This window comes from Sus scrofa, chromosome 4 (assembly GCF_054392235.1).
Source record: "Sus scrofa isolate SSC_HxYL_T2T_F1_AM1 chromosome 4, Sscrofa_HxYL_maternal_Yorkshire_Landrace_v2.0, whole genome shotgun sequence".
Classification (NCBI taxonomy): Eukaryota; Metazoa; Chordata; class Mammalia; order Artiodactyla; family Suidae; genus Sus; species Sus scrofa.
Genome location: NC_139386.1, coordinates 108,675,623 through 108,690,608, shown reverse-complemented (window position 1 = coordinate 108,690,608; position 14,986 = coordinate 108,675,623). Strand labels below are relative to the sequence as shown.

Genomic DNA, 14,986 nt, shown 5'->3' with positions numbered 1-14,986 from the left:
ATACATGTATGTGTGACTGGGTCACCTCGCTGTGCTGTTGAAAATTGATAGAACGCTGTAAACCAGCCATAACGGAAAAAATAAAAATCATAGAAAAAAGACCCCAGTGGCAATTTATCCAAAGTATACCTTCACTGGAATATTTCAGTCATGTGTCAGGTACTGTAGCGGGATCTGCTCTAGCAGCAGCTCTTAGGATGTTCCAAGCACATAATTATCACATGCCATTCACACAACTCTAGGGGTTAGGTTCTATAATAAGCCCAATTCATAGGTAGGTAAATTTTAGAAGCGCACAGGGTTCAACATGACACAAGGATTTGAACCCAGGCAGTCTGATTCCAGAGCCTAGAAGTGTCGTCATGGAGCTACACTGCCTGCCTCCAACAACCAGCAAGACAAAGGCCAGGCCCTTGAGGAACCAACACCCCTGAGGGAAAGAGACGAGCCAGGAACAGGTATTCCTCAGCGTGGTCCACCAGGAACATAAAAGGAGCAATTAACTGAAACTAGAAAGATCCAGGAAGACCTCAACAGTGGAATGTTGAAAGAAATGAGTGGCACAGCAGCAGGTGGAGATGGGGCTAGAGCACGGAGCTCAGGAGATAACCCACCCCTGCCATGGGGAGGAACACAGGTGCCCCCTCTTTCAGTCTTTCTCTCAATATTCACTTCATCTCGGCTTCCAGCTCCCCTTCCTGTTCCTGAGGATGGCCTCTGAAGGCCCTGAAGTCTCAGGTTTTAGAGGCTCAGGGAGTTTGAAAGCTGGGTCCATCTGCTCATATCTCAGTGGTTTCAACTGTCAACATGGACTGAGCTCTGAACCTCCCCAGGCCAGGCCTTTGGTAAGATTTTCTCACAAGGCAGACTTCTGCGATGTTGCCGAGTATCATTTCACCTGACCATCAAAGTCTGGTACGTCTGAGCCAGCCACTGGCTTGAAAACTTGGGTGCAATGGGAAACCGAGATTCTGGAGCAAAGTTTCCTGAGTCTGTCTTGTTCCAGCCTCCCTCCTTCTCTGTTTTATCTACCTTCCTTGGGTAGAAAGAATTCTGCTGTTCTCTACTCAGTAGCTTCCTTCCTTTGACGTGTCTTCATTGATCCCATTGTGGCTGGTGATTTCCCCAATCTTAAATGCTCTGACAAGCTCTATTCAGATAGAAGAGCCAGAATGGGACAGATGAAGAATCCAGGGAGAAGGAAGGGAGGGAGAGAGAGCAGTGTAATAATCTGAAATCCATGCCAGCTGGGCCTCATTTCTGCTTTTAGCTTACAGAAATGTCTGCCTTCTGGAAGGCGAGCTACCAGCCGCTCCAGTTCTTTGATGTTCTCTGCTAACAGTGCATGCTCAATGCATCCGTGTGCCTAGACTCAGAGGATCCTTGCCTCTTCCTGGCCTCATCTGGGTTCAGGAACTACTTGGTAGCACGTCCTCCTCACTTTCTGGGCAAAGGCGTGTGAGTTCTGCTGAAATGCTGCATAGGCCATATCCTTGCCTGGATTGGATTCCCCCATCAGCACCAGGCCCGGTGGCCCTGCATGCTCCATGCAACTGCTCTGTTGAGGTCCATGAGACCCCTTGGTCCTGGTCTTGTTCTACCTCTCCCACCATTTACTTCCAGCTCTTTCTTTGACTTGCCTTCCTCTGCCCACCCTTGAACATCGGTGTTCTTCAGCATCCCATCCCCAGCCCTTTGCGCCTCTCCTTCCACGTGTTCTCCTTGGAAGACACCCCAGGCGACTAATCCCTGCCTCCTACTTGTGACTCTCAAGTTGACATCTCCAGCCCTGCTTTCTCCCAGTGACAGCCTCAACGCTTTTGCTGTCCGCTGAGATCTCTACCCAGAAGTCCCAGGGGAACCTCAGATTCCACATGTGCCAAAGTGAACTAGCTCCTCTCTTCTCCCTCTTCCCCAACTCACTGTATCAAATCCAGGAAAGTGTGGTCACTCCAAGCTCCACCTTTTGTCTCATCCATTCCTATTCTATACCACCCTACCTGGCCCTCCATTCATTTACCAAATGTCACCAATTTTAAGTCCTAGACATTTCTTGTCTAGATTCCCTCCTCTGGACTCCTGCTACCATTCTCTACTTCAGGTCCTTAATATTCCTTCTGTAACTGTTTACTTGCCATTTCTTCTGGCTCCCATGCTCACTGCCCTCATGTCCATGCTCTACGCGTCCTCTGGAATAACATGCCTAAGATGAAAACCACTAAGATTCCCCTGCTTGAGACCATCGATGGCTCTTCATTGCCTGCATTAAATTCCTAGCTATGTGTCTGCTGGATAAGGTTCAGCATGACCTGGCTCAGCCTCTCCAGCCTCACCTCAGCTCCCCCTGCCTCCAATTCTGTGCTCGGATGATGATATGGAGTAGCTTGTGGCTTTCCAACACCCCATGCTGCTTCATGAGCTTTCTTCTATTATCCTGTCCTACCCTATCCTGTCCTATGCCCTCTGCCTAGAGGGTCCTTCCCCTCCTTCTTCACCTAGTTCATGCTAATTCATTCCTCAAGACAGCCCAGCCATCACCTGGCTCAGGAAACCTTCCCCAAAGCCTCAGGTTAGGGAAATGCTCCTGTCGTATCTGGCCTATTGTCTCATGACTTATGAACGGCAAGTTGGAATTGTCTGGTTGGGAGTCTTTCTTCCCCATTAGCCTGTAATCTTGTCCGTGTTGTGGTTGCCTTTGCCCTAGTGCCCAGGGCAGCGCCCAGCATATAGCAGGTGCTCACTTAATGCTGCTGACCAGAACGTAACCCCTTCAGAGCAGGGATCATGACTTCCACCCACAGACTTCTAGCAGACTCTCAAATGTTCCATGAATCACACTTAAGGTCAATTAATCTTCAACAGAGGCAACAAGAATATACAGTGGAGAAAAGACAGTCTCTTCAATAAGAGCTGCTGGGAAAACTGGACAGCTACCCGGAAAAGAGTGAAATTAGAACACTCTCTAACACCATACACAAAAATAAACTTAAAATGGATTAAAAACCTAAATGTAAGACTGGATACTATAAAACTCCTAAAGGAAAACATAGGCAGAACACTCTTTGATATAAATCACAGCAATATTTTTTTTTGGCCCTGTATCCTAAGGCAAAGGAAATAAAAGCAAAAATAAACAAATGGGACCTAATTAAAATTAAAAGCTTTTGCACAGCAAAGTAAACCATCAACAACATGAAAAGACAACCTACTGAATGGGAGAAAATATTAGCAAATGATATGACCACGACAGAATTAATACCCAACATATATAAACAGCTCATACGACTCAACATCAAAAAAACAAACAACCCAATTAAAAAAACGGGCAGAGGAACTGAATATCCGTTTTTTTCAAAGAGGAAATGCAGATAGCTAACAGGCACTTGAAAAGATGCCCAACATTGCTAATCATCGGGGAAATGCAAATGAAAACCACAATGAGATTTCACTTCACATCTGTCAAAATGGCTATCATTAAAAAGAACTCAAATAACAAATGTTGGTGAGGATGTGGAGAAAAGGGAACCCTCATACATTGTTGGTAGGAATGTAAATTGGTGCAGCCACCGTGGAAAAAAGTATGGAGGTTTCTCAAAAAACTAAAAATAGAACTACCATATGACTCAGCCATTCCACTCTTGGTATAGATCTGAAGAAAAAAAAAAAACTATATGACTCAGCCATTCCATTCTTGGTATAGATCTGAAAAAAAAAAAAAAAAAAAAAAAACCAGAAACACTAATTTGAAAAGATAATGCACCTCAATATTCATAGCAGCATTACTGACAATAGCCAAGATATGGAAACAACCTAAGTGTCCATCAAGAGATGAATAGATAAAGAAGATGTGGTATATAAATGAATAAAATGAAATACTACTTAACCATACAAAGAATGACATTTTGCCATTTGCAGCAGCATGGATGGACCTAGAAGGCATTATGCAAAGTGAAATAAGTCAGAGAGAGACAACTGCTGTATGATATCACTTCTATGTGGAATCTAAAAAAATACAACAAACTAGGGAATGTAGCGAAGAAGAATCAGATTCCCAGACATAGAGAACAAATCAGTGGTTACCAGTGAGTGGGGAGAAAGAAGCGGGAGGGGCAAGATGGGGAAGGGGATGAAGAGGTACAAACTCCAAGGATATATTACACAACCCAGGGAATAGAGGTAATGTTTTATGATAACGAGAAATCGAGTATAACCTTTAACAATTGTGCCTGCGTTGTGTACCTGTAACTTACACAGTATACGTCAATTACACTTTAATTTTTAAAAACCGGAATAAAAGATGTTTCATGTGTTTCATGGGTGAAGGCTGCTTCCATCAATGGCCATGAAGGGAAAAGGGGAAGAGAGCTCTGACCACACAGCTCCCAAATGTACCACGGAAGTCGGGCCCCGCAGAACCTGCACACCAGCTTTCCATCTCCGAGCGGCACAGGCTCTCGGCGTGAGATTTGAAGGTAGTAAGCTCTCTGGTAATTATTTTTAAAAATAACCCACAGGGTCAGCAGAAGATGACAGGTCCTCTCCTGAGCTCTCCAGATCACCAGTGTCATGATCACGTCAGCAAAAGGTGTTGGTATGAATTAAGAAAGAGGTTTTGTTAGGGCTGAGAGTGGACACTGGGTCTCCCAGGTGGGCTCCACCTGCATCTCCAGAACAGCTCTCCAGGCCCTGCCCTCTTACCACAGCCACCCCCCAGCCTGCCCATCAGTCCTCTTCTAGGTGGCACCAAGGTTTGGCCATCCTGTGCTTTTGCAACTGTAGAGCATGAATAGGTACCCGGGCATGCTGAGGCCAACAAGAGGAGCCTCCGTGGATTCCAGTGGGTCTCTAAAGGGTGGGGGACCCGCATTTTGAACGCCCACCTCTTGCTAAGCCTCTGGCCAAACCAGTCAGGCTGGTTGTAATGTATTATTTTTGAAAGCCCACGCACCTGTCCTTGGAACAACAGAGCCACTTGTTGTATGAGGAGAGTTTCATGGCCATGGAAGGAATTGGGGGGGGGGAGCTGGGACTGGCAGGGAGTTGGGGCAAGCATGGCCCTGGGGACAGAGCTGGGGTTTCAGAGTTAGGCAGAGTGGATTTAAATGCTGCCCTGCCGCTCACGGGCTGTGTGGCCTTGAGCACATGACTGAGCTTCCCTGAGGCAATGCGAACCCTCCCAGGCTGTGGTGAGGATGAAAGGAGGCTACACTGTCAGGCACCCAGCCCAGGGCATGGAGGTAGAAGAGGCTGGCGCGAAGCAGTTGCCCCTGGCCTGGGTGCTGCCTGGGACATCCTCCCAGGGCGGAGAAGCCCGGATGGAAGGAAGCAGAGTGTCCTTGTGGGCACAGGAAGGGGAGGGCTGTCCAACAGCCCTGAGAGCACCCAGAGTGCCCCAGCCCTGCTGCAGGGCTGGTGGCTTCAGAGGGAGGTGAGGGAGCTGACACTGTTTTAAGGGAGGGGATTTTCTAGGCCGCCTCTGAGAAGTGAGGTTCTTTTGGCCTCTTCCGAAATTCCACTGTTACTCTGAAGTTTCCCTCCACCACAACCAACGACACCTCCCCACAACACCCGCCAGGCTTCCTCAACACTGTCATGAGCTGTGATGACACTGAACGGCTGACCATTTCAGGAAAAGCCTGCCTTCACTTTTCATCTCTTTCCTGACAATAAAGAGGTGCCTAGAGGGAGGCGCAGAGGAAAGAGAGGGGCTCCCTCCAACTCTGGGGAGTTAACCCTTCACTTTCCATGTCTATCCTTCCAAGAAGGTAAGTGAGGAATAGACAGGCACCTAGAGAGCGCGACGAGGGGAGTGGAAGTAAGAGAGGGCCTCCCTTCATCTCTGGGGAGTTAGCCCCCATCCCATCAATGCGACTCCATCCTCTCGGCGCTACTGCACAAACACGGTTCACACGGGCCACCCGTGCCTCTCCTCCTGCTGATTCTGCATGTGCTTCCCCAGCCCCAGGCCAGGCTGGGGGTGGGGGGCTGGCGCTGGCCCTCCGCACAGCTGTCTTTTCAGCAGCAGCAGGGACCTCCTCTCCAAGGACCCCCCCCCCCCTGGAGCCGGGGTGGAGAAGGAGGGTGTTGGTGTGAATTACTCAGCAGTACTGAGAGGGGAAGAGTCAAAGCAGGCTCACCCCTTCATCCTGGGGGCTCGAGAGGGTTCCCTGCAGCCTGCCCATCCTCAGTCACAGATTCCTCCCTCCCCACGGGGTGGCCCTGCCACCCTGAGTGTTGCCCCCACGAGAGCCCTGACATCTCAGCCTGGCACACAGGTCCTCAGTCCAGAGGCTGCCCCAGCAGGTGCCAGCCCTCCCTCCATGGTAGAAAACCAACCGAACACAGATTGGGGGCTTTGAGTGGCTGTGGTGTGATGGAGTCCACTTAGGCTCCCGCCAGCCCCATGCTGGACCAGAAAAGGGTACAGGTAGGGAGGGACCTAGGGGCCAGTCCCGCAATCTTCCCCACCCCCAAAGACCACAGCCCGGCTCCCTTCACCTGGAAGGATAGAGAAGAGCACGCTACCTCCAGAAGACGACCTGCCCCAGTGAAGCCATGGCGGGGAAGGGCCCTGCCCGCAGGGCGCTGGATGCTGGGGCGAGGGGAGCTGCCGCTGGGCTCCCTGTGCTGTGACTCAGCCGGCTTGGGGCATTGGCTTTAAATAGTGGGCTCGGCTGGGAGTGGCTGGTGCAGCCGTGGATGGCTCAGGTATGAGGAAACAGCGCTGCCGTGCAGGAGCCCCTGCAGGCACAGGCCAGGGAGGCCGGGCCCACATAGCCGCCTTGCCATGCCTTGACCTGGTGACAGGGTGACAAGGAAAAGCTTCCCAGGCCCCTGCTTGAGGCTCATTTTCACACGCGTCTGTTCTCCTGACTCTGTGGAAGGGAGTGCTAGGGAGGGGGAGCTCATCTGCACATAACAAAGGACCAGAACAGGAGCTCGCATCATGGCTCAGCGGTAATGAACCCAACTAGTATCCATGAGGATGCAGGTTCAATCTGTGGCCTTGCTTAGTCGGCTAAGGATCTGGTGTTGCTGTGGCTGTGGTGTAGGCTGGCAGCTGTAGCTCTGATTTGACCCCTAGCCTGGGAACTTCCATATGCTGCAGGTGTGGCCCTAAAAAGACGAAAAAAAAAAAAAAAAAAAAAAAAAAAAGAAAGAAAGAGAAGAAAGAAAGAAAGAACAGAACAGAATGGCAGGTCTGTGCCCAGAAGCAGGAGGCTGGGAGTCCTTCCTGTGGCAGCTGATGCTCTGGAGGAGACTCAGGCTGAAGGACCTCAGAAAGGCTGCGGCTGAAATGACAAGAATGCTGAGCCTGTCAGTAGAGACTGAGCTCGCCTGGGGTCCCTGAGACAACCCAGCGGGGTGGGCACATCTCCGCGGGTTTCATTTCAGGGGAGGGTGGGAGGGCCTGCCCTGCCTGCCCCCCAACCCCCTAGTTTGAGACTCCAAACAGCATGGAATGTCAGCTGAGCTATTGCTGTCGGGTGAGTGGGTTAGAAAAGCCAGTCGCTGACATTTCATCCAGAACTTGGATTTTCAACCAGACAGGACGTCTAGGGCATAAAGCTCCCACTCTCCGTGTTGTTTCCACCATCCCCTCCTTCCCTGGGTCGGGGAGGGGGGAAGGGGGGAGCTCTGGGATGGGAAACGTCCACTGACTGGCTGACTGTGTTCATTTCGGGGTAGAGATGCCCCAGGACTTAGCAACATGACTCCAGTGTTGGCACACCAGCTGCTGGAATAAGCACGGCGTCCAGCTGGGAAAGGAAGGAGAACTGGGTGGGGAGAAGACCGCAGAGGAGAGGGGAAATTAACCGTGGGGAGATCTTTAGAGGCACCCAAAGCCAGGTCCAAATCCCACGGTCTTAATTACGGACGTGACTTTGGGAGAAATACTTTTCTTCAAGGCATCTCTTACTGGGCTGGGGTGTGGCGCACCTAAGGGGGTCTACACGCCTTTCATTCCTACAGAGGATGCATAGGGTGACACCTGGGACGAATAAGGTGCCCATGCTGCCTGGATCCTTCCTGGATCTGGGGAGCCTAAAGGAAGTGAGAGCAGAGATTACAATAATTCCTGTGTATCTGACCCACTGGAAAGATACAGGGTTTCTGCCCAGCTTCTCAATGAGCCTTAAAAAGAGCAGCCCCACCTCAAACAGCCTGGAGCAGTGTCACTGAGTCTGTCTTCTCCAGCCATCTATCATCATGACAGGATGGACTAAGGAAGGCCTGGAAGAAAAACCAAGACATCCCCCTGAGAGATAAAGTGACCAGCAAGCAGCTGCTCTCAGGGGCAGAGCTGGAGTTGCTCACCTGCCACCAGGGCAAGCTCCATAAGGCAGCGACAGGGAGCCAGAAGCCTCCTGCTGCCTCTGCAGAGGCAAACAGACCTCATCTGATTCTGACACCAAAACTTGAAGAGCAATGCACATGAAATAAAGGAAAAATCATTGCAAAGCAACAGACCAATATTGAAAAATGTTAGAACATAAAACTCGTGTGTATGTGCGTTTGGGCAGAGAGAGACAGGGACTTTGAAGCCTGGATCTCTGCAGCATTTAAAAGCCTCTCTAGATACTTTCTTCTCTGAGAAATGCCTCATGCCTCCTGCTCCATCCTGTGCCCAGACCATCTGCCTTTGCCTGTCCTAGAAGTGACGGCGTTCTCTGTGATTCTGTCCTCTGCCTTCTCTTCCCACAGTGCACATGTCCCCTGGGTGACCATGTCCACTCCTCTGCTTCAACTGCCCAGTCTGCAGATCAGGATATCTGGACCCCCCCAGCCCATGCCTTCCGACGGAGCTCCAGCCCCACACGTCCAGCTGCTTAGTGGAATCTCCATTCGCTGTCCCACAGGGCCAGGTTCAAGCTGGAATGCATCCTGGTCCATCCCTAACCCTGCCGCTCCTCCTGGGTTATGCCTCATGGAAACAGCAGCATCCCACGCCTGATCGCCCAATCAGAAACCTAGAAGTCACCCTCTATACTCTCTCTCTCTCTCTCTCATCCCTGTGCTCCTTGCATCTTCCTGCCTACATTACTTTGCTCTGGTCGTCATAGCAAAGTACCACAGACGGCTTAAACAACGGAAGTGTATTTCTTCACAGTTCTGGAGGCTGAAGTCCAAGACTGTGGTATCAGCAGGGCTGGGTTCTTCTGAGGCCTCTCTCCTTGGCTTGAGGATGGCTGTCTTTTCCCTGTGATCTCGCAAAGTTGTCCTCCTGTATGTCTCTGTGTCCAAACCTTATAAGCACAGCAGCCACACAGATTAAGGCCACCCTAACGACTTTAACGTAATCAGCTCCCTGAAGACTCCAGCTCCCAGGACAGTTGCGGCTGAGGAACTAGGGTTTAGGACTTCGGCGTATGAATTTTTTCAGGGGAGGACACACATTTCAGCCCCTAGCACTCCTTTCTGCCTCCCCAACCCACCCCTTCTATGATCCCGAATAGGATCTCTTAGATTCCATCCCTCATTTCCCATTTGAAGTAATTTTTTTTTTCTTTTTAGGGCCACACCCACGGCATATGGAGGTTCCCAGGCTAGGGGTTGAATCAGAGCTACAGCTGCTGGCCTCCACCACAGCCACAGCCGCATGAGATCCAAGCCACGTCTGCGACCTACATCACAGCTCACAGCAATGCTGGATCCTTGACCCACTGAGTGAGGCCAGGGATCAAACCCACATCCTCATGGATACCAGACCAGGTTTGTTACCACTGTGCCACCATGGGAACTCCTGAAGTGAATTATTAAATGGTCTCCTATTTCATCGCCCCATCTCGAGTCTGCCCCTGTAAGTGCCAACATAGCTACTTCTGCAAGAGTGATTTGTCTACAGTGCAAATCTGATCAGACCACTTCCTGGGTTAAAATGATCAATGATTCCCCAGCGCCTGTGGCTCCCAACCTCTCCAGATTCTGCTCTCACAGCCCTTCTCACTCTGTGAAACAGGCAGGCTGAGCTGGTTTCCCCCAAATGCCATACTCTCCCAAGCTGCTCTCAGCTGCCTTTGTACAGGCTACTCTGTCTGCCGGGAATCCATCCCCTGCCTTTTCCTTGTGGGCCATCAATTCTACGGGAACCTTGCCCTGACCACTTCCATCTAGCAGGCGCCGTGCTCTGGGCTCCCATGTGAACCTCTTGCCTCCTTTCATCTTCCTAAATTGAGACTGCCGACTTCTCTGACTCCTTCACCAGACACTCCTTAAAAACAGAAAAGGCGACTTGTTCATTCTGTATTTCACACCAGCGTAAGGCATGCACAGGATAAGGCTGCTACAGGTTTGTTGAATAAATGCACTTTTTGCACACAATGACAGTACTATTTCCTGTTGATGCAGCCACCTCATCGCTAGTCTGTGAGCTCCTGGAGGATAAAAATGAGGCCTCATTTATCTTCCTGTCTTGGGTCCTAGCTCTGTGCCAGACACATAAAAAGGACTTGGTGATGTTTGATGGATGGGTGAGCAGGGATCAACTTGGGGTGTGATCCATCAAACCCTTTCTAGAGCAGATGTCTCTGCACTGGATTGATGCTGTTAGAAGTGGGAGAGAAACAAGTTGCCTTTGAGGTAGAAGAACAGTTTAGGATTAGGACAAAAGATAAGGCAGGAATTCCCATCGTGGCTCAGTGATTAACGAATTGGACTAGGAACCATGAGGTTGCGGGTTCGATCCCTGGCCTTGTTCAGTGCGTTAAGGATCTGGCATTGTTGTGAGCTGTGGTGTAGGTTGCAGATGCGGCTCAGATCCCGTGTTACTGTGGCTCTGGTGTAGGCCTGCAGCTACAGCTCCGATTCGACCCCTAGCCTGGGAACCTCCATATGCCGCAGGAGCGGCCCAAGAAATGGCAAAAAGACAAAAAAAAAAAAAAAAAAAAAAGATAAGGCAGATGTGTGAAACAAATACAAATCTGTTCTCTCCATCTTGGAGAGACAGAGACCAAGACGAACAATGGATCTAGAGCTGAAAGTTCTCCTCATGTAGTTTTAAAAAAATTCTTTGAGCAGCCTGGTCACCCAGGGCTCTGTTTTCTCATTGAGTATCTGTACATTTCCCTTGCACCAGCCTACAGTGTCCTGGGTAACTTAGCCTGGGTAAGAGAGGAGCGCTGACTGCTGCCTGGGGCTTTGCGCTTTTCACAAAAGGCTGTGATCTCACATGATCCTGACCACCGCCCTGTGGGGTGGGAGGTTTGTCAATGGGAAACTGAGTCTCAGAGATTAAGGGATGTGCTCAAGGTCAAGAGTTTGAGTTTTCCCAGGCCTGCTTGCCTGTGCATATAGAAGGGATTGCAGAAGTGAATATAACAGAGCTTTCAATACCTCCTGAGCCTTTACCATCAAAGGGGGAATCTCTGGCAGTCTGTAAGTTTTGCCTTTGAGAGTCTCAGGAAGTGTCTCCAAAGTTCTCAGAAAGGCAAACTGTGGAAGATTCTTACAGCAAAGACCCCCAAGGAATCGTGCCTCTGCGCATCTAAGCCTCTGCACAGTCCCTTCCAGCGCTGACACTGGGCTGGACGCTGGGACATCAGCAAGGCTGATACAGGCAGAAGCCTGAAGGGGGCGTGTGCCTTTGGACTTGCCGGCTCCAGCTGCCGAGGGCTCTTCTGCCACCTGTGATAAAGCATCTGGCCCTGAGCCGAGCCATCACAGCCAAGAGCCCTACATCAACCAGCCTCCAGACGACCTGCCTGCTGACCGCAGCCCGTGAATGACTGGGGGTGACGAGAAGAATCACCCCTTGGAGCCCAGTCCAAATTGCTGACCCGCATAATCACAGACACAGTTCTTTCATCTTATTTTGCTCCATGTTTCTCTGGTGGCCACTGCCTCTGAAGCCACTTCCAAAGACGTCTCACCATTACAATTACTGCAGGGACCTGCTACGTCCACCCTAGGATCTATAGCCAGAGTCCTGTCTGGCTTCTAAATTGCAGTGGTGTTCCATGGAGCAGTAAGTTATGCCATGTCTCACACACACACAAACACCTATATACATACACACTGATGCCTCCGAGTTTAAAAAATTTTTTTAAGATTTTTTTTTTTTCTTTTGGTTTTTGTTGCTGAATCTGCCTTCAGGAAGGAAACACCCACCAAGAGCAACCACTATACCCACACCTCTGGACCTGTTCATCAATATTTCAGGCTTTCTCTTAATATGCTCGTCCACTCTAAAACCTGCTCTGAGAAATACCTTGAGGTTAGCAGGGCTGTGGAATCTTATGATATCTGCTAGAGGCAAAGAGACCTCATGATACTCAGCAGAGCTGGGAAGAGCAGACTTCGTGGTCTTAATGTAGCAAACTTCAAAACAGCTAACTGAAAGGAAGGCTGACGTCTAGTAAAATATTAAGGAGCTTTCATTTCATTTGAGATTCTGACTTTCTCTCACTGGCTGCTGGTGCCCTCTTGTCAGGGAAGGGCTGGTGGCTTCATCACTGGCCAGGCTGGGGACCATGACCAGGCAGGTGCCAGGCTGGCCCTCTGTTCCTGTTCCCTCGGCCTCAGAGGAGCCCTCAGGCGTGGATTTCTGGCAGCCCTGCCCATCAGCTCACCAGTTTACAAGTTTGTGTGACCCCTGCCGTCATCACAGAGCCAAAGTGTGCTGGAACCCGGGCGCATTCCACGGCCAGCTGACACCAAACTCAATGCTCCTTTTTACCCCACATCCATGGGAGACACTGCTAGTCGAGCGGGGGTTTCATTGCTGCCAGCCTGATGTGGCACAGAAACCTTTTCAAAATAGCATCCAGGCAGCCCCCAACAAGCAACTGGAGATGGTCCCTGTATTCCTCCGATAGTACTGCCGTGACAAAGTACTGTCACCTGGGTGGCTTAAGCAGCAGGCCTTTCTATTCAGTTCTGGAGGCTGGAGGTCTGAAGTCAAGGTGTGGACAGGGTGCACCTTCTGAGGCCTGTGAGGGAGGATCTGTGCCAGGCGTTCCTCCTGGGCGTGTGGATGGCTGTCATTTTCCTGTGCTTTCCTGTCATCTTCACAGCCGATGTGTCCACACCCCAATTTCCTCTTTTTGTAAGGAGATCAATTGGACTGGATGAGAACTCATCCTAATAATCTCATTGTAACTTAATTATCTCTGTAAAGAGCCTGTCTCCAAATAAGGCAACACGCTGAGGTCCTGGGCCAGGGTCCCTCCTGCAATCTTTCTTCTTAGGGAGACACAATTCAACTCCAAACAGTCCCTGAGGTGAGGCCCATGCTCCTCCCTTTCTTTCTTCTGCTGCTCCAGACTGGGTCCGCGCCCCCTGCTCTGAGCAAGGTATAAGATCTGGGGGAGAAAGTTTGGGTGGGAGGCTCATTTGCCACTGGCCTGCAAAGCCCCAGGCCAGCAATGATGCTCCTGACCTGGCTGGTGAGACTCAGTCCCCAGCCAGCTTCCGGGTCCATGTGAGTCCTTTCCTAGAGCTGCATGTTAATAGGAAGGACAACTGAAAAGATTGAAATGTTCTTCTCAATTGCTTATTGTCCCTCCTCAGGGAAGGATTAGACTTCTTATTCCACTGGCATCAGGATTGGTTGTGTGACTCACTTCAGCCCATGAAAGGCAAGGGGTGGGGACATGACCCACTTCTGAGAGGAAGCTGTAAGAGGCAGGTATGCATGGCCTTGGTCTCTCTTCTGTGCAACATGGGACGTGTCCTAGATGCAGGAGGGTTCATCAGCCTGTGTCCTCGAGCAAAGGTGATGGGGGGTGGGCAGAGCTTACACCAGACTATGATAGACATGCAGCATGAGCTTGAAATAAATCTTTCTTATTAAAAGCCACTAAGATTTAGGAGTTGTTTGTTACTGGGTATAACTGTCTCTCCTGACTGATACAACAACCTTCCCAATAGAGGAGGCCTCTGTGTTGGTTAAGAACATACATGTGGAATGAACATAAGGGCACGTTCCAAATGGATCAATGTTTAAATGTCATCAACGAAGCCATAAAAGTACTAGAAGAAAATGAGAATTACCTTTATAACCTTAGAGGGGAGGCTTTCTACTTGCGACTCAAAATTGAGAATCTATCAAAGAACGACAAACTGTATTACATAAAAATAAAAAACTTGACATAGAAAAACAAACAACTGTACCACTGAGAACAAGAACCCCAGTCCAAAACAAACAGATCCCCAATGTGTGGCAGACGGTTTGCAGAAGGGGCCACCAATTTCTTCCTTTTATTCACGCCCTTCAGTATTCCCTTCCTTTCCTAAATCTGCTCTTAGCCACGGTACTTGTTTTGGCCCCCGAAGCAGTAACAAAGGTGCCACAAGCAGAGGCTTAAAAACACTTGGACTTTGGTACTTGTTCTCTTGCCGGCTTTTGGAACCTGTGACCATCATGAGAAGAAGACTGGACCAGTCGGCTGGGTAGCCAGTGACCTCTATGATGTCCACTGAGCTAGTCAACCACCAGACACAGGACGGAGGCCATCAACCACTTGCTAACTTTAAAGCGTAAGTGAACCCAGCTGATTCCTTGGGGCACAGAGATGAACTCTCAGCTGAGCCCAGACCATTGCAACACAAGCAAATAGATGGTTGTCATCACAAGTTTGCAAATCTGGGAATGGATTCTTACACACACACACACACACACACACGTGCAAATAACTGATGCCCTAAGCAAAATCAAAAGGCAAACAACAAAAGGAGAACATTGTTTGCAACTCATACCACAGAGGGCTTATGTTTCTAAGTCAATATTTTTCTTTTTCTTATATAAATTTCCTTACTATAAAAATAGGGAAGATGAACAACCCAGTGGGAAAATGAGCAAAGGATATGAACATTCATTTCACAGTAAGGAAAATACAAACAGCTTCTTAAAAATATGAAAACATCCTCGATCTCATTCATAATAAGAAAAATTCAAATTAAAACTACCTTGGGATGCTATTTTCACCTATCAGATTGGCAACGGTACAAGGGTTTGACAACACACTGCTTTGGCACGTGTGGGTAA

At 49.6% G+C, this 14,986-nt stretch overlaps 1 protein-coding gene across 5 annotated transcripts in view; it reads right to left on the bottom strand.

The window, feature by feature from the left end:
- The window catches only part of VTCN1 (V-set domain containing T cell activation inhibitor 1), a 194,515-nt gene that overhangs the window by 69,750 nt on the left and 109,779 nt on the right, over positions 1-14,986 (bottom strand). The window contains exon 1 of one of the 5 annotated variants that reach the window (XM_005663545.4): positions 6,526-6,711. The exons of 3 other annotated variants lie outside the window; for them this stretch is intronic. In XM_005663545.4, the coding sequence (XP_005663602.1) occupies positions 6,526-6,557 (32 nt within the window). In that variant the 5' untranslated portion in view covers positions 6,558-6,711. Of the gene's footprint in view, positions 1-6,498; positions 6,712-14,986 lie in introns of those variants that run through there. One more of the 5 variants, XM_085023454.1, reaches the window with a different exon arrangement.